Source organism: Pseudopipra pipra, chromosome 23 (genome assembly GCF_036250125.1).
Source record: "Pseudopipra pipra isolate bDixPip1 chromosome 23, bDixPip1.hap1, whole genome shotgun sequence".
In the NCBI taxonomy this organism is placed as follows: Eukaryota; Metazoa; Chordata; class Aves; order Passeriformes; family Pipridae; genus Pseudopipra; species Pseudopipra pipra.
This window is the reverse complement of record NC_087571.1, coordinates 551,893-573,699: the sequence shown is the minus strand read 5'-3', so window position 1 is coordinate 573,699 and position 21,807 is coordinate 551,893. Positions and strand designations below refer to the sequence as shown.

Here is a 21,807-nt window from a genome sequence, read left to right as displayed (position 1 = left end):
TCTTACAGGCTTCAAAACAGTCTTCCTGGCATGGGGCAGATACTACAAATTCACTTTATTTATGTGAGGAAGGTGCTGAGATCTTTTACTCAAAGGGATTTTTATGCACTGAGACCTTTCACACTGAGAAGACAAAGCCTCTAGATCCCCTGGAGCGAAACACTGGCCCAAATTGTGCCTCCCTCTTTCTAGCCACACACTGGATTTTTCTATTCTGGATCAAGTATCCAGCCCAATATCATGCCGAAAAAGGCATACACTGGTGATCAGAGTGCTGGTGTTTAGCAGGATTGGTTATGTCTGTACATATCTGTTTTCAAAGGTGGTTGGATTTCACTGGAAAAGGGACTTTTCTAGTGATTAAACCTGGTAATGTCAGGGGCTTGGAAAGGTATCTTTGCCCTTTTGATATGGAAAAAGGAATTCAGAACAAGAGCCAATGCACTTTAAGGCTTTGGCACTTTAGTTTGTCCTGCCCATTCTGTCAAAAAGGGTTTGCATTTTAAATTCGTGTTTGAATGTGGAAACCAGTGAGCTGAAAACCTACCACACAGAATTCCTTTCCTTAGGGAAACGATCCCAAGGTACTTGGCAATGTATAAATACAGAAGCAAGAAATCACAACCAGCAAACTCTGCCCTGAGCAGAGCCAGGTACTTGGGTACTACCTAAATAACAACTTCAGTAATACAGCAGCAGCTTAATTCCCCCTGCCTTAATCACTGTCTTACGATACTGTTTGTGCTGGGACTAAACAAGACAGCTCTAAGGTGCTTAATCCTTTTGCCGGGGTGGCCTGTGCTGGGGCTCCAGCGCTGCTCACAAAGGGCCTGGGAGCACCAATTGTCACAGAATTAAATCGTCTCCAGAAGCGCAAGTTCAGAGCGTCTCCTGCCATGCCTTTCCCGACTGAACACGACTGCCCTCCTGGAGGACCTGCTTCCAGCCCTGCTGCCGGGCTGCCCTCCCTGCTCCTCCTCAGGAACAGCCCTTGCTGACTGCAAGCTCAGAGTTCTATTTTCCTCCTCAATTCTGGTTGAAAAAACGCTTCAGTCAGTGAATTGCGGGATCTTGTCCCCTGGGGTAATTCCCCGGTGGAAAAGGCAGCGATCCCAGTCTCTGCTGTCCCCCCGCATTGGCCCTGTGCAGGTGCCGGGCTCACGCACCCAGACTGCGCCAGTCTCTGCCCTCAAACCTCCCCGAACGCGCCTTTCCCTTCCCAGCCTCCCGGCCGGCCCCATTCCCCGACCCCAGAGACACCTCCGGGAGCAGCACTTCCCAGCAGGGCTGTCCTGCATGAGAAGAGTCCTGGGGCTCCAACAGCTGCTCGGGGTTTGAGTCCCCTTGGCAGATGTTCGCTATTCCAGCCACTTCATTAATTTTGGAAACAAAACCCCTGATTATTCACGACCAAAGCACCCCCTTTTTGATTGACAGCCAGCGTGTGTTTCAGACAACATAACCCACGTATTGCTCTGGCCACTTGCTTTTTAAAAAATCATAAAAGAAATCAAGTTTCGCGCTGACCCCACCTGCCGGTTCACCCCCCTGGCTCAGGTGAGGGCACTGCGTGCCCAGGGCACGGCAGAGGTGCCAGCCCCTCGTCTCTGGATATTCAGCTCTTCAGATGGGAGAAGGAAACGTTTACAGACAAGCAGAGACTCTTGTCCTGGGATCAGTTTGTGTGTGAGTTCAGCGAGCCCACACTTTGCTTCCCCTCTTGATTTCTCATCTAGTCAGGATCTTGGAGTAGTCTCGGATTCCCAGTGTTGTGCTCTCAGTTCAGGAAACATTGCTGTGCTGTCGGGTTTTGCCCAGGCAGTGAATGCACAGGATTTGGGAGGGGGTGGAGGGGCTGCAGCTCCTGCCCGGACACCGAGGGAAAGCTTTGCTGCAGCTCCGGGGGTTAAATCAGTGGTTTGCTCAGGATGTTGCTTCCGAAATATTCTTTGCAATAATGTGCAGGAAGCAGTAATTGCTGAAGGTAACGTTGCTGGTAATTATTTTGTCTCCTAAAAAAAAATAAAGTGTCTGGAAAAGGCAAAGAAAGTAGCTCTTAAAATGGTTTACGTGTGAACGAAGAGGTGAGTTTTCATGAAGTACATTCATAACGAAGTCAGTTCATCTCCTTAAATATCCATAGTTGGTTTAGGAATTAAAGCAACTGTTTAAGTAATTTAAAAAGAGTTATGCCATCAGGGAGGGAAGAAGTCCTTGAACCCTTTAGTTGTTATCATACTAGTGAAATTCCCGGTACCAAGATGGCTTTAGTTTCTCAAAATAAAAAGAAACAAAACCTTTTCCAGCCAATTTATTTTAAATTGGAATGTCCTCCCAGTGATTTAATGAGCAAAATATTTTTCTTTAGCTTTGTTTTATTATAATTTGCTGTGCCGTGTTTTTTTTTTTAAGTAATAAAGTTTTAAGAAAATAAGTTCAACAGACATATCAAAAGTCTGATATTTCCTTGCATTTGCCTTCCAGTTTTGACAGCGTGTGGACAACACAAATATCTTATTTTGATTTTGGGGCTCTCCAACTCAGCAAATGTATCTTTGAAATGAAAGGCAAATGGTACTTTCAATTGAAAAAGAAATATTGCTTTCACAAAAGAGGTCAAAGATAGTTTTGTAGTTTTTTGAGGGCTTTTAAAAAATACAGTTGACAAAACAAAAGTTGCCCAAATCGTTGAGGAGAGTTTGAGATGGTTGTTGCCTTCTGCAAAGACAGGTTGAGTTTTCTACGAGTAAAACAGGAGTTTGCTGCTATTTGGATCACCGGAGCGTGAGAGCTGAGGGTGGCTGATGACTTTTTGCAGATTATATTTAAATCCTTGTATGAAGCCTACAAATAATAATTTTTTGGGGGGTGACAGATCTCCATAATGAGCCTCTCTTTTCCCATGTAAAGCCTGCGAGCCGGCTGTGGCTTGTGGAAAACCTGCAGTTCATCGGGAGGATTCCACCGATTCCCCGGTACAGGGTGTCCTGGTGATTCCTGGGCTCCACCAGGTGTCCGAGGCCACGGAGCTGAGAAATAAAACTCAGAGCTCAGCCTGGGAGGGAAATTTTCAGTGGGGAAACCTCTGCCCTCAGAGGAAGGGGCTCAAAGCTCAGCTTGGCGAAAAATCCAGCTGAACTAAGCAGGAATACGGCAGAATATCCTCTCGGACTCGGGGACTGAGTAACGCCACTTCGGAGAAAAACATCTTCTATATATTAGGTATATATTCTATATGTACCTATAGGTGCAAGGCATCCATAAACAGGATTTTTTCTCTCTCTCTGCCGCTCTCCAGCACTTCGCGGCCGGGGAATGGGTTTGATGCGGGTCCGGGGAAGTTGTCGGGGCCGGGGATGCGGCATTTTAGGTTTTTTTAAGTAATTACAGTCTAGAGGACGGGGAGCGGAGGAAGAAGAAAGGAGGGGGAAAAAAAATCCAGCCCCAATCTGGAACCTTTCCAGTTTTTGCACCAAGAAGAAAAAAAAAAAAAAAAAAAAAAAGAAAAAAAAAGCCAAGCCAAGCCACACACCCCGGTATCTTAAAATAGCGAGCAGGGAGGGGAGAGGAGCGGCGGATCCTCCCAGCCCGGCGCGGGGTGACAATGGGGCTCGGCGGGGAGCAGCAGGAGCCCTGATTGACAGCCCGAGCCTCCTAAAAAGGCCGCGCGGCCATGGCAGAGATGCTTCTCGGAGCCTTTATATAGCGGGGAGAGCGTGGAGCGGCCGCGGAGGGACCGGCGGGGACACCGCGGGGAGACAGGGGACACAGCGGGGACACAGCGGGGACACCGAGGGGACAGAGCGGGGACAGAGCGGGGACACAGCGGGGACACAGCGGGGACACAGAGGGGACACAGAGGGGACAGAGCGGGGGCACAGAGGGACACCGAGGGGACAGAGCGGGGACACAGCGGGGACACAGCGGGGACACAGAGGGAGACAGAGGGGACAGAGCGGGGACACAGCGGGGACACAGAGGGAGACAGAGTGGACGGAGTGGGGACACAGCGGGGATACCGCGGGGAGACAGAGGGGACACAGGGAGACACCGCGGGGTCCGCTCGGGCCGCCGGCCGCCCATGCGAGCCGGGCGCGGCCCCGGCAGCCCCGCGCAGGGGTCCCGCCATGCACGGCCACCCCCAGCCCCATTCCCAGCCCCCTCCCGAATCCCAGCCGCATCCCCAGCCGCGGCTCCCCGCGCCCGGCCGGCCCAAGGCAGGCAGGAGGCGCTACAAGACCTTCATGATCGACGAGATCCTCTCCAAGGAGACCTGCGACTACTTCGAGAAACTTTCGCTTTACTCCGTGTGCCCGTCGCTGCTGGTCCGGCCCAAGCCGCTGCACTCCTGCGCCGGTAAGCCCGACCCCGGGGGGCCGGGGGGTCCCCGAGCGATGCCCGGGGCTCGGAGAGGTCGGGGGGCTCGAGCGAGCGGCTCCTGAACCTCCCACCGCATCCCAGCGCTGCCCTGGATGAACCCCGGCTTTCCCATCCCAACCCCGCAGAAGGGATTGCTCCCGCTGTTTGCCAGCGCGGGGATAGTTCTTAGTTACCAGCTCCTAACTACCGTTGGTTACTATCGATTGTTAGTTACCATCTCGTACTACCAGTTATCCGTTGGTTACTATCGGTTGTTAGTTACCATCTCGTACAACCAGTCACCCGTTAGTTACTCTCCGTGGGCAGCGGTGGGTTCAGCCGAATCGCCCTCGGGGTGATCACAAATCCACAATCAGCTAAAGACGAGGAGTTAAAAAGCTCCACAGGAGTAGAAATCGCCCTTCACCTCGTGCTCATTGAAACCTCCGGTGATTATTTCATTGCATCTGTGGGAGTGCAAAGAAATTAAGAAAAATACTGGGAAAAGGAAGAAAAAATGCTATAGAGGTACAGCTTTTCTACCCTAAATTCTCATGTCTTTGAAAGAGCTTAGGCTGTTTTTAACAGCAAAGATAGGAAAATAATTCTGATGATTTTGCAAACAGAGACACCACAAATAAATACACCAAGTGACTCTGCCCTGTACAGGCAACACAAGGAGTGACTGGGTCTTGATCATGCAGGTTATAAAATTTCCCGAGCAGACTTGTCTAATGTGAGCCTTTAAAAATCCACATTAAAAGTAAAAATAGCAGTCTTAGAATGCATTTCAGATTGTAATAAATAATAATAATAATAATAATAATAAAATCCCTCTCTCTGGTGAAGCAGGAAGTTTTGCAGGTTTCTGTCCTTCTCATAAGGCCACTCTTCCAGTGGTGACACCTGAGGTGTTCAGAGAAATGAGACAATGAAACTGCAATTTAAAAATACAGTCTTCAAAAAATCTTATCTATTGACAAATATTCATAAAGGACTAATTGTCAGTAAAAATAATATGTATTTCAAGGTCATAGAATTCTAGTTTTCCTTTTTCTCTTTCCTGGGAAAGCTCATTTTGTATTTGTATTAAGTTGTGTTCAAAAACTCAGTGCCTGCACTTTGCCTTAGGATTTTTGGGTTGGTTTTTGGGATTTTATTGCTTGGCTGAATATAAATAAGAAGGATCTTTTGAGCTCTTAGCAGAGCTGTGCTAATAGAAAACTTGCTGTTGGGGTGTATTAAGAGTTTGATGAGTAGAGTAAATCCTTGGTCCAAGCACAAATCTTCCTCCAACCTCAATATTTATTTTGTAAATACGAGTCATTAAAGATCCAGAAGGGATTAGGAGGCTGGATCAGAATTAAGGCTCATGATGACCAGCTTTGGGGAAGAAGAAGTTGCCTGAATAGTGTGATCCTCACTCAACATTTCCTTCTCCCGATGGGTTTGCCCGTGACGTCCCTTCCCGAACGAACGAATCGCTGACATGTTTTTATATAGGAACTGGTTGTTAATCAAGATATTGCTGACAAGGGAATTTTTCAGAGCTGATCCCTTGCTACTGCACATACAGGGAAATTCAGTGCTTGGCCAAAATAGGCACGAAGGTCCCAAAGGGGTTCAGTGTGTAACACGCAGAGGCCCCGATTCCGCCCGCAGACCTCAATCCACCAGGATAAGGAAAGAGGTTTTCCTCTCCTTCTCTACAGAAAGAGAGAGAATTAGACAAGAAAGTCTCTTTAGCACCCAAAAGGAATATTATCAATGTCCAGAAGCTGTATGAATAACTCAACATCAAAAAATACAGCCTGGGTGTCACCTAAGGGCTCCTCGGGATTTTGGATGGGTGAGGTGCTTCCCAGCAGCTGGTTTGACTCTCACCAGCCCCATGGGAAAAAAAAGAGAAAAATTTTAAATACATTGTTCTGGGTCGAGTATATCAAGCGTTGTCTGTGCAAGAGGAATTTATATTAATGAAATAATCATTAATATCCTCGGATGATTCAGCAGTGGATTCGGAGTGATGCTACTGTGCCTCCTGTGCTTACTCTTCAATTAAAGCCCTATTTCTCTTTGTGCCTGGGATCTTTAATGAATTTGTCTCAAGGTTGTGTTTCTGGCCCAAGCTCTGGCCTGTCCCTGTGTCAGCCTGGTTGTGAGTATCTTGCTTTTAATGGAATAAGCTTCATGGACTTGCAGTGCTCGGAAAGTGAAATACAGAGAGGGACTGTGGGATTAAAACTAAAGAATAAACTGCTACAAAAGTCCATGGTTCCAAACTGTCAGATCCTAAGGTTTATAGGCACAATTAAAGGATTATGTGTATTAGGTAATGGGAATTTTTTTTAATTATAGAAGACAGGAAATTATTGACTAAGAAACAGTACCACAAAGGAGAACTAAATGTGAAAGACCTTGAACAATATCCAATACAAATCTGTAAATAAAATTAAAAAACCAAACAAACACAAAAAATAACCCAAAGACACACACACAGAGAAAATAAACAAAACAACCCCAAACCACCTGGGGACTAAAGGCTGCAGAAATACAGCACTATGGCATTTAACTTACTGCCTGCCTTTGCTTTGCCTCTGGAGTTAATCAGGACAGAGTGAGCACTTAGTCTCTTCAAGATCTAAAAAACTTAGTCTTAACCCAAATCTAAACCACAGCAATTTGCCTTACTGTAAGGTAAGCTGGGACCTGGGAGGGTTTGAAGCAGAGATGAGTAACAAGTTTCTCCAGCTGAACCCCTTTTCAGTGGCTTTTTGTCGAGTCGGGAGTCAGGTTTTGTAGCTGTTTTCATGGGCTAAAGAGTTAATATTTCTTTCATCTTGGGTGAAGTCAGGGAAGGCTGATCTGCCTTTATAATTTATTTGGAGCTGAAAGATAGAAGCTGTTGTACGTGTGCAGTCTGTATGTTCAACAACAGCCCTCGTTAAGTGACGAGAGATTGGAAAACTTCGGTGACCCGGCGGAAAATGGGGCTCCTTGGGCTGTGATGGAATGTTGGATATTTGAGCGAGTGCAGCTGAACTGGGAAAAAACAGATCAGCCAAGTAGAGGGAGAAGGGGGGTGGAAGGAGCGTTTGGGACTTTTCCTGGGCATGGTGAGGTCACAGACTGACAGTTTAGCTGGAAGGAGCATTCGGGAGGTCTAATGCAAAGCCATCGATGTCACTGGGGAGATTCCTATTGCAGAGAGCCTGGAATAACCCCCAACCCAAATTTTTCTTTGGAAAGAAAACTTTTTCCCTGTGAAAGGGTTCCATCCCCATCTTAAAATTCGGTGTTTGAAATTGTGGCATTTATTGAGCAAATAAACAAGGCTGTACCCACACCAAATCTGTAACAAAATGCTGGTCTGGGTCCAGAGCCACTAAAAAAATTTAAAATAAATATTAGAAATATTTTTGGATGGTGGGTAATACTGCTTTCACTTGTGACTTTTTGGGTTGTGAGAACTGAGGGAAAATACAATTTTGTTTCATGGTATTTATATTTTTATTGGCTTTTCATATTCTGTCATAGTTAATTAATTTGTATAAGTAATGACACAGTGTTAATATGCTTGGTTTGTTACACTGATTGCTGGAGGTTTAGCAGACTCCTGTAAGAATCACTTTTCAAATTGTCTTTATATAATTTTTCAATTTTGCATTTTAAAATATCTGCTGTAGAGTCTGTTCCAATTCTGGTTTGTCTCCTGTATTTTTCATAATCTTGGGTAAGACATACATTTAAAATCCAGTTGCCATATCTGTAGTTTTGTGCATGACAAAGAATTCAAGGACATTGTCAGCATGTGATGTTACAAGGTAAAATTGGAAATGCTCCGTATTTATAAAAGGAACTAAAATAGTTTAAAAATGAAATCCAAGGTGGTCGTGGCTGCGTTGTGGAGGGGAATTGTGTGAGGTCCCTGGGCAGGGTGGAATTTGTGACATTGTGTATTAATAATCAACAATATTGCTCTTGGATGGTGTTTTTTAAGCTCTCCAAACAAACTGAGATGTCTGGATTGCAAAGCCTTGCATTGCTCTCAGTCACAGACTCTGCAGTTATTTCAGCAAAGTCGGTCGTACAAATTATTCATTGTCTGCTGGGTGTTCATTTGTACCAGGCCCTATTCCAGAGCTCATAAAAAAAACCCAAATTTGAATATATCTTAGTGGTTTATAATTTAAATCCTAATGAACATCAATGTAATTTATGTCTGTCCTAAGCCAAGGTTTTTCCTGGTGCCTGTCTCAGATGGGGCTGTGCTGGTTTCTCTTTAATTGCTATACCTGAACACCACCTTGGAAGGCACAAATACATCAGTATATTGTGAGAGAATTAGCTACTGAACATAAAGATATTTACCCCTGTGGAAGGGGAGTTTGTCCAAGGGGATTCTACTGCTCCATGTACATTTAAAAGCACCACAACTCCAGAAGTGGAACTTTCATCTTCTCCTCTTGTTTACTTACTTTTGAAAATTTACTACTCTTCTTCCTGTGCAACAAATTGCCTCTAAAGAACACTAATAACTATTATCACTTGCTTTCCTTGAAATTATTATTGGGATTTTTGGCTTGGTGGATTTTTTTGTTTGGGGCTTTTTTTGAGACCAAGACGTTGCTCGGTGTTTGTGCGATTGGGGTTTCAATGTAGGCAGGTGTCTAAAATTGTTCAAAACTTGAATTCTTCACTTCCAGTTCTGTGTCTGTCTTATGGTATTTTATATTAGGATGATATTAGGAACTGCCTTTTTTTTTTTTTTTTTGAACTGTCATTTTCCTTGTATCCATGATATTTTCTGGATTAAACTGAACGATACCCGCCAGGGCCTGCAGGGACTCATTGCTCAGGAGACAAAGTGTGACCTTTGATGTTTCTGGTTCCTCACTCAGCTTTTTTAGGGAAACACAGTGAGAAAGTAGATTTACTTTACATTCCCTCAGCCTGTAATCTTGAGCTAGGGCTGGATTGTTGTCCCCCAATACACAGTGGCATCCCAGTCAATATTACAAGGTGTTGGAAAGAGTTTTGCTCTTGCCCGTTGTGAACTGGGTGCTCAGGAGACCTAAATGTGTGCCTGTGATGTCTCATGAATCCATGGAAAATCTATATCCTAAAATGTTGAGGGAAGCAGGTCAAAATGAATGTGTTTTTATACAGGATTGGTAGGAGCAGACTTAAATTGCAAAGCTGGAAGTGTCTCCCTGTGGAAATCTGCTCTGCTGCAGGGCTGCCTGGGGTTTCTGCTGATTATTTGTGCAGACATATGAGGAAAACCTAGATATTTTGAAAACTGCCTGCATTTATTTGCTTTAGCTTGCAAAGATCAGTATAGTTCTGTAGTTGATAGCAAAAAATAATGGCAAAATTAGAAAGGAAATCTGTTAATCCTGGAAAATACAAAGTGCTGCTTGTGTAGATGTCTTGGATTCCATATTAGTGAAGCTATGGAGTATTTTTAATAAATGTAAGAGAGTTCAGAGATGATATTGCTGCAGAGAGATTGAAGAAGATGCCATCACATTCATGCTAGTGTCTTGGAATGCTCTCGGAAAACTCAGAAAAGTCAGGATTTGCTGTCAGGAAAAAGCCCGTGTGAGGAGCAAATGGAACAAGCGTACGGAGTGAAGGGGGATTCCTCTGTAACTGCTGCAGATTGGGAACAAAATGGAATTTTAAAGAGCTCAGTGTTTTTCAGGGTGGCCACCGTAGTTTTTGCATGTTTTGCTGTCTTTAGCAGAAAACATAATTCAGAAATGCCCAAAAGTGGCATATGGGGTAGAATAATGGACTTGGTGATGCTAAATAGACACTTGGAGAAGTGTCTGCTAATTTTCTCTGTTGGATTATATCCAATATTAGAGGTGGTATTTCAGAAGCAAAGCCAGATCAGAGTCTGAAAACTGAGCAGGGAAATCTGACTCTAAAGAGGTTTCAATGCTAAATATTAAGAAAATTGGAATCAACACTGATTTTGCTGTCTGTATCTCAGCACACTTAATAGAGAATATAATAGTGAATAAAAGAAATCAGTGAAAGGCAAAGCTACAGAGAACAAAACAAAGATCACACCCCAGTGATTGCAATAAAACCTACTGTGGCAAACAATCAGCGTTGTGGTTGTGGTTGGGCACGAACAGCATTGTGGAGGAATGTTCTAATAGGGGGTATTAATGAACGTGGGATTCCACTGGGAAAATTGACACCTACACCTCATTTTCTAAAGCCTCTGGAGCACAGTTTGAATCCATCTGCTCAGCGAGGGAGGTTTTCTAAAAGATGTCCTCAGTTTGGCCACTGCTCGTGGAGACTGTGCAATGCAGATTAGTGCCTTTTTTATTATTTTTATGACTTTAATTCAACTTGCTGCTGTAAAATGAAGGAAAAGACAGTCTCATCCAGTAGAACCAGTGACCTCCAGCATTGCTGCCCTCAGGACAAGCTGGGTATGAACAAGGGCAAAAATGCTCCCTGGAGAAGGTGGGGAAGGAATTGAGACTGTTCATAGCCGACGTGTTATGTGAAGCTCCCAGTCCTCCCCAGGCTCAGATCCATCAGAGCAGTAGCTAAGGAGACTTGTTGTTTTTCCTTCTGTTTACTTGTGCTGAGCAGTACATTCGTTTTCCACGGGGAAGGACAGCTCCCTGGATCCCAGCCTTGGCAGTATGTGATCGGGGCATTGATCCACCCTCAGAGAGGATTTGCTGCTGACAGGGCTGTTGGGAGCAGGTTTGGGAGGTGGAGGGGAATCTCTGCCTTCTGAACTCTCACTTCCATGCCCTTGGTTCCTAGGGAAGGAAGTTTTGCATGGAACTGCACCAGTGGATGGCAGAGCTGATCCCTGGGAACTGATCTTCCCATCAGGAGCTGATCTCTGGAGGCACTTGCTCAGTGCTCTCACAAGACTTGTTTCTAAATCTACTGCTGGCAGTGCCTGGGCTTAGAGAGGTTCTGCTGCTCCGATAATCCTCATTTCTCCATTCTGATGATCATTCCTCCCGCTCGCTCCCTTGGTCCCTTGTCTGGTCAGAAGTGACTGCGCTGCCCTGCTGGGAGGAACTGGAAACTTGGGATTTGCATCTGCAGACCCTGCACAAAATCTCATCTCATCCAGGTGAAAATAGGAGTAGTCAGAAAAACGGATGTTTTGGTTTGTTGGCAGATTGAAAAAATAGTCATCACTTGTCCATTTTGGTTGAGAGTGAAGGAAAACGTTACAGATTTTGCTTGGCAAGGTAAAGGTTTAAAAAGCATGTGTGTGTGGAAAACCAGATCAGAGAAAATACTTGATCTGGAATAAAATATTGAAAAATTATCTTCTAAAGGCTGAAACAAACTTTATAGTTCTTGCCTTTTTATAAGACATTTGGCAAAGCAATGAAATTAGTTTTGGTATTGCTAAATTTTCTTTCTTTTTCTTTTTATTTTTATTTTTTGAGGAAAGAAAACCATTTTCAGTTAGTTCTGTGTAAGCATTCTGGACTGCAGAACCCAGGACATGTTAACATGAGCTTCATTTGCTAGGAAGTAACAGTTCCTTGGAAAATCTGGGACCTATTTTGTGATCTCAGCTGTATTTGTGTAAGTCAAGTCAAGACAAGGCCTGTAACAGGATGGGATCACAAGGACAAGCTCATGAGAGCTGGGCAGTAGAATTCCAATGTTATCCATTATTTCTTGAGTTCCCAGGACTGTGGGAGAATCCATCTGAAAGGCCCAGTGAGTGATGTGAAATTCCCAAAACTGCATTTTAATGGCACCTTAAAAAATAGAACCCTGTGGTGTTAAGACCTGGCTAATACAGTAAATACTTAACATTTTCCATTTTCCAATATTTTCCCACCTTTATGTTTTGACCGATTCTTGGCCAGAAGTCAGGTCAGAACACCAAGTCACCAGTTGCAGGTACTTTGAACAGGTGTTTGGGAACAGCTGAGACCCATTTGAGTGGCTGCAGGGAAGGGTAAAAAACACCCTTTCCACAAAATATCCTCCATCTGCCCCAACGTGGACTCCTGCACTGATAGTCAAACCTCACTGGACTGCAGTGAACACATCCTGAATATTTAAGCTCTAAAACCAAAACCTGTAAGAACGTTGCCCTTCATAGAAAAAACCTCTGCTTTGCTGTTCTTTTTTTCTGTTTAAAAAAATCACACTTTTTTTTCTGTTTTCTGACAGAAGGAGAAAAACAGTTTTCCACAATTTCCTATATGACAAAATTACAACTCTCTTTGGAGACGTGATGACAGAAAATTTGTGAATATATGGTCTTTTTGTCAGAGCAACAACTTTCAGTGATCTTAAAATGTGCTTGGATGTGTGTGTTCAGGTCTTATCCTGTAAATTCTTTGACAAGCCAGTGGTTTATATTCGTGTAGTTGATTTTCTGACTCCAACAGGACTGCTTATGCAGAGAAGGGCTTGAACTGGATTTATATTTGCCCTGTATCTTGGATCATCTTACTACTTATTTTGTGGATTTTCTCCAAAATCAGAGAGTTTTCCATGTAGTCACCAACTCGTCTTTAAACACTTGGCCACCATTTGGCTTTGGACATTCTGCTATTTGGATATTCTAATGATAATTTTGCAAGTCCCTGGGTAGTTAATGCTACTTTTCCTGCCAGTGCAAACTATTATTATTTTTTTTAAGCTGAGATTTCACCTTACAGGGGTTGAATTTCATCTGAATTCAATTTTAATAGACATCTTGAAAACTAATGTTGAAGCAACAAGTAGCTTGGAGTGTACAGGTACCTCTTGTCACATCTTGTGTAGAGCTGCCTACGTTGATCCATTAAAAGCCAGAACACTCTTGTGTAAGCACAGAGGGTTGAAGCCTTAATAAAAGCATCTCCTTTTCTTTTAGAAGACAGAGAAGTGTGTGTGATGCTTAAGTAGGATATTCTATGACAGATTAGCTTGTCATCTTTACAGCAAAATTAGCAGTGGTATACTTTATTGTGGAAAACATCTCCTTCCATGTCATGCTTAACATGATCCGTCTTATGGAAGGCCCAGTGCTCTGGGTGGGGTTTATTCCTGGGACTCAAAGAGCAAAGAGATGAAAAGTTCCCCTGAAATAGAAACCAGTAACGTAATCATTGAGACAGTAAAATGGGTTTTTTTTGGCCACAAAACATTTGTGTGAGTTTTGAATACATTTCACTTCATCCTTCTGCCTGTTTTGTTCCAAACCTCCTCCTGACAGCTTTGCTAACAGTTCATTTTGTTCCTTTGGTGACTAAAGGCTGGAGGAGCTGATATTTGGAGGTTGCTGTGACAGCAGAGGATGGTACCACTTTGGGGCTCTCTGTGTTCTTTGCTTCCCTCAAGCAGAGCTGCTTTAGGTGGCTGCTCACAGGCGAGTTCTCCACTGAGGGATAGGAGGCTGTGCCAGAAGTTAAAAGGGTTCGTTTCACCTTGTTGCAATAAATTATAGAGCAATCATAAATGATAGGAAGGAGCTTGATGAAGTGGGTGAGGAACAATTGATGGATTATTTTAGTTAAAATTACTTAGAGCCCAGTCCAACTCCCACTAAAGTCAATTAAATCACAGCTGGATCAGGGCCAAAATGAGTCAAATTCAATTATGCCTTAACTGTAAACATTTGAAAGCACGTTACTGTAAGGTAGTTCAGCACTTAAATTACATTAAAGCAAAGGCATTTCTGAAACCCCAGCTGATTTTGTTGTATTTGTACAGCTCTGGTGAAACCCTTTTTCTGGGGGCTGGGACACAGGGACCTTTTTGAGTGGTGCCTGATCCCCACAGCACCTGCCTGTGGTGGAGAGATGGCTCAGACATTGATACTGGGGATGGATTTCTGTCCCTCACTGACTCACTGGGGGAGCGATTGCATCACAATAGGCAGCAAAGATAACTGAGAGGAGCTTGTAGAAATTCTGGTGCTGTTTCATCTAATTGTCAGGATTTAGGGAGCTTACTTGTGTAAGTATCAGCTCATAAATTAATGGAACTCTCACACGAGCTAATCTCAAAGCTCTGTTGCTCATGGGTGTCTCAGCTGTGTCTCAGCTGAGCAAAGTACAGCATCCAAAATATTAGTTACAAAGAAAGAACCTACATGATAAAAAGATGGAATTGTAAATAATTCAATTTGTCAAGTTCAACCACATATGATGGTGTTTTCACAAAACTCTCTTTTAAACAGTTTTTCACAAAACTATCTTTTAAACAGTTTTTCACAAGCCTCATTAAAGACAATTTCTGTATTTTTTAATAAATTCGGGATTGATCCTTTTTGTTCTGTCTACAGGATTTCTCTCCCCGTTCCTTTTCCAGCAGGGCCAAGGCTCCGAGTTGCAGGTTTAGGATTTCCTGGCTGGCATTTGTCTGCTGGGGTTTAACTCCACATCCCAAGTGCCATCCCATGAAAACCTTGGGATGTGGGAGGCTGTGTAGACAGCAGGGAATAGCTGTTCACTGGGGTCATTCCCATCTCCAAGTGAACTAAATTCATCCCCACAGATAGACAAGCTCCCAGTCCATGCCAAGCTCTTCTGGAGGGTTGGGATCCATCTGGTTTCTTTTCTGCCTTTGTAGCAGTTGTGTTAAAATGATCTTTTTTTCTGAATAAATTTGAAACCAGGCTACTGCTTAATTTTGAATGGCCTCATCAGGGGGAACTACACACAAAATGGGTGAAGACCGTAATGTAAGGCAGAGGATAGAAATGTAGATGCCACAAACTCTGTGGCTTTACTGGCTTGCCCAGGAACTGGTTCTCCAACAGGAAAGAAGCTACTCCATGTCTGGATAGCTATATTTGTGTCCTTAAGAGAAATTTCTGAACTCTACAATTAAAGTCTTCAAAAACCCTAACTGAAGTATCTCCCACATGACAGTCCAATAGTGCTTACTGTGATAATTCAGAGAAGAATTTATACACCGCCTACATGTGTTAAAATGACAGATAGGCCTGATCCTGGTTTTAATGATAGGACATCTCTCTGACTCTGTGAGAGGTCTTTGTGGGGGGTGGAAGTGCTGGACGTTTGCAGAGCAGTGAGAGGACAGAAAATGGGACACGGGTGGGAATTAAAAAGCTCAGTTTGGCTGCTCGCCCAGCTGGAACAGGAGTGCTGGGGTGTCTTAGAGCTGTACCTGGCTCAGTGGACTGGCTTTTAGTCTCAAAACTCAGTTTGGTAAGTTATTTCCTTTCCTTTTTTTGCCGTTTTTGTAGGCATTTGGCTTTTTTTTTTTTATCCTTTTCTCTTTTCTATGCCTTTCTATTAATAGCAGGATCAATTAATAGCTTCCACTGACACATTCTAAAGAGCTTGCAACTATGAAATAGCAATTTGTCCTTTGGAGAAGAGGAAAAGTGATACCCACCCAGCAGCTTGAATCAGGAAAAAGGGATAGAACCATGATAAACATTGGTACAGGATTTCCATGGCACATTCTCAACTCAGAAAAAATACTGGCCATTTTCTTCCCTGTCAGTGAACAAAAACACCACCAATGAGACACTTTGATAGCAATAGGTGACTGTGGCTTTAATATGTTTGAAAAAGATGATTTCTGTGATCCATGCCTTATGTCTCCCTTCTTAATATTAAGATTAGTCATGTTACAACTTGCAAAAATGCATTAAAGTGGGTTGACAGATATTTAAAACCCCAGCTTTGCTGTTCCCTGCTTCCAGATACTGCCCAGCACAGCTTTGGCATGAGGGCTTTGACTCATTAACTCCCCAGTGAGCTCCAATTTGGTGTTGCCTTTCACAAACCAAACCCAGCCATAATGCGCTTTCCTGCTGTATTTATCTCTGAGTCTACGCCTGCAAAGTGAAAATGGTACTCTCCTGGAGTAAATTATGGGATAGAAAATCCTTTTGGCAGTGAAGGTTGCCCAGAACACTTTCATTCATCACAGAGCCTTGACGGTGACTTCGCTGGAAGAAAAACGTTTCCTTCAGGGGAATTACCTTGGGAAAACTCCCAGTATTTCCTAGGAAGCAGAGCTGGTGATGAATTTCTGAGTACCTCTGGTGTGGTTTTCGAGGTGTCCTGTGCAGTTGGACCCTGTGACCCTTGTGGGTCCTTTTTAAGTCAGGATATTGTGTGATTTTGACTCCTTGCTGAGCATTTGCTGGGGCACATCCCACTTGCCTATGAGATATTCACCGAGTATTTCTTACATATGGAGTAAGTTATCATAGAATTGCTGCTGCCACCCAGTGCTGCTTTGTTAATTAACTGAAAAATCCCCCCAGAACTTAAGTGTTCATTTCCTGGTGCATGGCTTTAGTGTAACTTAAAATGCAGTGGACTCTTAATCTGTCTTCTCAAAATGTTTGTTTTCCCCAAAGCCAATCATGGCTCATTTGCCTCCAGTAATTGATACCAACATTGGAAATATTTGTCCAGTTGTCAAGAAACTTAATTGAAGTGTTTGACAAATTACTGTGTCTGGTTAAACTGGGGCCAGTTTTCACACTGGGAGAAAATTCAAGTACACACCTTATCTAGTTTGTCTCCATAAGAATTGTCTTCATTCAGGTGTCTCACTTGTTACAACTCTCAGTAAATAGCGAGGCTTTGGTATTTTCATGCTGCACATGATGGCAAAACACTGCTTTTCTCAGCACCTCTTGATTCCCCTCCTGTCCCCACTCATTTACTCCTTGAAGTCAACAGAAGTTTTGGGTGTGTAGAAAAAGAAAAGGAATTGCATCAGACAGCAAATATATCAGCATTTTCTGCTGAGCATTCATTTACTGGCAGCCTGGGACACGCCGTGGATCTCTGACTGGAGCCGGGATTCTGGAGAGCCCCATGGAAAAGCTGGGAGCTTTGCAGGTGTTTTGGCCATCCCTACTCGGTTTTGTCCTTGACTTAATGTATGCCATGGAGCTGTTACATGCTCACTGAATTCCTCATCCTTCCCATTTTTTAAAGAAAAGAAGTGTTTCATTACACACTTACGTGAAAATCCTTCGCTAAGAAATGCAAGAGAAGCCCAAAGTAATGTGGGCAGTGGGGACTGTGTATGTTTAACATGAGGATTAATTAAGTACAAATAAAATTCTTCAGCTTATTCCCAGCACAGTGAAGTCTGTAGGAGGGAAGAGACTTCCCCACAAATCACATAAAATAAGTGTTAAGACAAAGCTGTTTTGATTACTTTGTAGGGATTTCAACTCATTCATCACCAATTTTTATGCATACTTTGACTCTACTGGATTTTTACACTCTGTCCATGCCCTGTGGGGTTTACAGATTTGCTCTTTCACTGCCTACCTCCCCTTGAGCTTCTTCTCTCTCAGCACAAACTGCACCTGAGAACATTTGAGTTCAGGCCGAACTTTCGAACCCGTGACGTCAAGTTGGTTTGGAATTAGGCAGAACCAGTTTGCCCATCCCTCGCTGTAAAAGGGTTAAGCCTCTAAACTGCTGAGAGCCAGGGCAGGGAATTATGAAAGGAGCCCCTGTTTTATAAGCATTTGTGTTGCCAGTGCTTGAATGCCCATAATAAGTGGGTTGTGCAGTGATTAATGACTGTGTTTTACACGCTGACGATGGATGGTGTGTCTCATTGGAGGAGCCATTTATTTTTATGCAGTCTCCTCACCCAAGCAGTGCTGGAAATGAGATGTTAATGTCTTGGTGGGAGTGTGTTTTGTTCTCAACAATTGCATGAAAGGTGACCCACAGAGAGGAGAAAATAATTAATAATGTCTTTTTCTTGCCTCTTTTTAATATGTGCAAGGACAACTCACATAATTATTTTTTTACATGGGACTTTTCTTTTCGAAATTCTTGTTTTGTTCCCTCCAAACTGGGAACAAGTAGGAAGGTGTTGACATTCCGAAACTATAAATTTCAAAGCGGCAAAATACTCAAGTGCCTTAAATTCCATTGGTCTTTGTTTTCTTCTTGTATTTTTAATAAAGGACTAAAATAATTTGAAATCTTTAGGTATTTTGAGCCAATTCTTGTATTGGATTATAAGTTTCTGATCTTGCTTTAGTTTCAGCTACACTTTTCCCTGCACTATGTCATTGTGTACATGTAAAGGAGGTGGTGGTTGAGTGTTTATTTTAGAAGTGGTTGGAATGCACAGACCAGACACAGAATTCATCATTTTATTAACAAACTACATTTATATCTGTATGGATTCAACATTGCATCCATCTAATGACAAGATTGTCATTTCTGTAAAATGGCTTAAAGAAAGGAGGAAAAGGATTTAAAAAGCACTTTTTAATTAATTTGAGGAAATCTAGTTCAAGACAGTGAAACGAGTTGCAGTGTCCAAGGAAATCTTTCTTAAGTTCTACATAAACTGAAAATCCTTCCCAGCAGATCTCCTGGGATGGAATCAGAGCCAGCTCTGGGCATGGCATCAATACTTCAACAGAGAGTAAAACATGAGGAGGATGTTCACAAAAATGTTCAAATTGAAACTGTTTTTTTCATATGGGCTTCACCAAACCTGAATTAAAGGTTCTCAGAATTTGAAAGATCCCTCCAAATTATCACACCATTGTTGAGCAAAGCAAACCAATTCAGGGAGATGGGTCAGAAGTGTTGGTTGTTTTGCATCATAGAGCAGTAAATGCCAATAATTGCCTAAATTCTCTGGACAGCTTAATATTACAGGTGGGGTACAGCCCCTCTTTCAAAGCTTAATAAAAATACTGGGAATGTACGGATTCTGTCTGCTAGAGTTTCATCCCAACAGCGCCCCATAAGAGTCTGGGAATGGTGATATTTGGGAAACATAAAAAAATATTCCCTGCAGACTCATTTAGAGCAGCAGCATCATGTTAAAATTGGCAGCCACAGCCGATCTTGGGCAGAATATTTTTCTTGGGTCGGGAGAACTTTCGAAAATTGAGTTGAAAAAGAGCTATTTTGGTTTGAAAAACCACGCGCTGCATCTGTGCCTGGTATTGGAGGGGTTCCCGTGGAAACATCGAGGGTTGCACAAGAATAGGACACAGGCATGGCTTCCAAATTAACATATATATTAATGGCACATTAAGGGATTTCATAATCCTGTGACACAAAGGAGAGTTCTCAACACAGGCCTCACGCAATCTATTAATGGGCAACATCTGCAGCAAGACAAAAACACCTCTGCCCCCCTTGTGGCTGCTCTTGGAGTCCTTTCCAGCCCAGACAAAGTGCTTTGCTGGGTATTATCTCCCTCATTTTGCATGTGGGGAGAACAGAAATCCAGTGGGATTCAGGGATTTGGCTGAGATGGAACATTAAGGCAGTGGCAGGGTTGGAAACACTGTGCTTAATGTCCACTTTCCCCAAAATCTACACCAAGTGAGCAAATCTTTGTTCTTTTGGTGCTTTAAGGGACAGGGTAAAGTTGGTGGGAATGTGACAATATTCCCATCAGCCTGGAGCTGTTTCTAGTGCGAGTGGGAGCTGCACACCCACCCACTGGGGGAGGGAAGAAAGGGCTGCATTGTTTTTTTTGCCTGTTGACTTCTCTGATTGGTATTTAAATGAGATTATGGAGGCCCAACATACCTGTGGAACACAGTGACTCTGCATTCCACAGTGACAGGGCCATGGAGATTTGCAGGGAAATAGATGTGCTGATGGATGAGAACCAAGGCTTGGACTCCAAACCCTCCAAATCTTAGACTGAGGGAGGGGTTCCCACCTGGATCCCTAAATCACAGTGTTTCTATGGCACATTTGCAGTTCTAGATTGGAGCTGTCAGGAACAGTTGTGCTTCTAACATTTCTGCCCATAATGGCATTAATTCACAGTTAAAGCTGGCAGAATTTGGGCACTGCTGAAACCTAATTCCATCCCTTATGATTAATTAGGGCCTGTCTCCACCCAAAGTTTAATCTTTATTTGTCTAGTGATGTGAAAACAGTCTCCTTGGCTGACTTCCTATCAGAACAAAAAAAAACCTGCAGGCTGATGTTGGACATGAGAGGGGGCTTGTATTTGAAGCTTGTATTTGGAATCCCAGAATGTTTTGGGTTGGAAGGGACCTTAAAGCTTATCCAGTCCTACCTGCTGCCATGGGCAGGGACTCCTTCCACCAGCCCAGCTTGCTCCAAGCCCTGTCCAACCTGGCCTTGGACACTTCCAGGGATGGGGCAGCCACAGCTTCTCTGGGCAAGAGGAGTTCAGGACACCTAGAGCTCACCAACTGGAATTTCTGGCTCATCCTTCTCTCAGAGCTGTGGTGGCTGGGAGAACCTCGTCATTGCTTTGCTGACACGGACGTGGTTTCACACCTCCAAAGCACTTTGCAACTTCCAGGTGGACATTTTTCTCATAGAACTGCTGGGTTTGGATGTGTCCTTTTAGGGACTGCCCATTCTTGATACATTTTCTCAGCCTGCTTTTTGAGATTGGATGAATTTCAGTAAGAGTGAAACTTGACTTGTGTTTCAGCTGAAAAAGCCCAAAACGCCACTGATGCTGAAATGAATGACCTGGGCCTTGGCTACTACAAATCAAGCTGGAACAGACAGTGCACCCTGACTTAGAGTGGGCTGAGTGGCTGTTTGGAGTCCTCTAGGTCCTTCTCCACCAAGAAATGGGCTGTTCTGGTTGTTGAGCTTTCACCCTGTGCTCTGCTCACAGTGACAGGACATGTGTGATGTGCTGCCTGACAGGCTCTTTCCACAAGGTCTGTAGGACTGAGCACAGCTTTCCTTGTCCTCACTCACTCACTCCCGGGCCACAGGACAGGCTAATTAAACACAGTTTGCCTGGAGATGGGGGTGTAACCCTTGGGATTATCCAGCTCCTGGTGTCCATATGGAGCAGCTATGGCTGCAGGTGTGTGGGGGATAAACCATGGCTGAGGGGTCTTGCAACATCTCCAGCTCATGACTGACTGTACACAATATAAATAGACCTGAAGTCAAGGATGCTGCTTCGGGGTTGAAGTTGCCAGCACTGATTTTTATGTTCCAGAATAGTTGGCAGAAAAGTTTCTATAAACTGGAAATTCAGCTGTATTTTTTCCTCCATCCAAAACGTGAAAGCTTAGCTGTCCTTTTTGGGTTAAGGTTGAATAGAGGGGGTGACATGGGTGTGCTGTTACTTGATGTGAAGGGAGTAAAAATAGCCATGCCCTGTGCTGGTGGAAGCTGTGACATAGTCTTTGTCAGCTTATTCAACCAAAGAGATCAGGTTTTGAAGGAAATGCTGTTCCAAGGTGCTCTAGATTCTGATAATGGGGCTTGAGCTTCCTGGAATAACTCTGTGATGTGCATTATGCTCAGCTTTGTTCCCTGTCTCTCCTCCTTATCCAGCCACAAGAGCTGGGTTAAGATCACTGATCTAATTGGCAGCCACAAAGGACGGGCAGGCTGTGAACAAAACCTGCTCATATATCATTTGCATCCTTCTAAATTGCATTGTTTGTGCAGCTGTTTGGCCAAATTGGCCACAGAGTTTATTTTCGTCCGT

At 43.6% G+C, this 21,807-nt stretch overlaps 1 protein-coding gene across 1 annotated transcript in view; it reads left to right on the top strand.

Moving 5' to 3' along the window:
- The first annotated feature begins 3,965 nt into the window (after window positions 1-3,965).
- The window catches only part of BARX2 (BARX homeobox 2), a 33,692-nt gene continuing 15,850 nt past the window's right edge, over window positions 3,966-21,807 (top strand). The window contains exon 1 of the mRNA XM_064634525.1: window positions 3,966-4,356. Within this exon, the coding sequence (XP_064490595.1) occupies window positions 4,128-4,356 (229 nt within the window). The 5' untranslated portion in view covers window positions 3,966-4,127. The remainder of the gene's footprint in view (window positions 4,357-21,807) is intronic.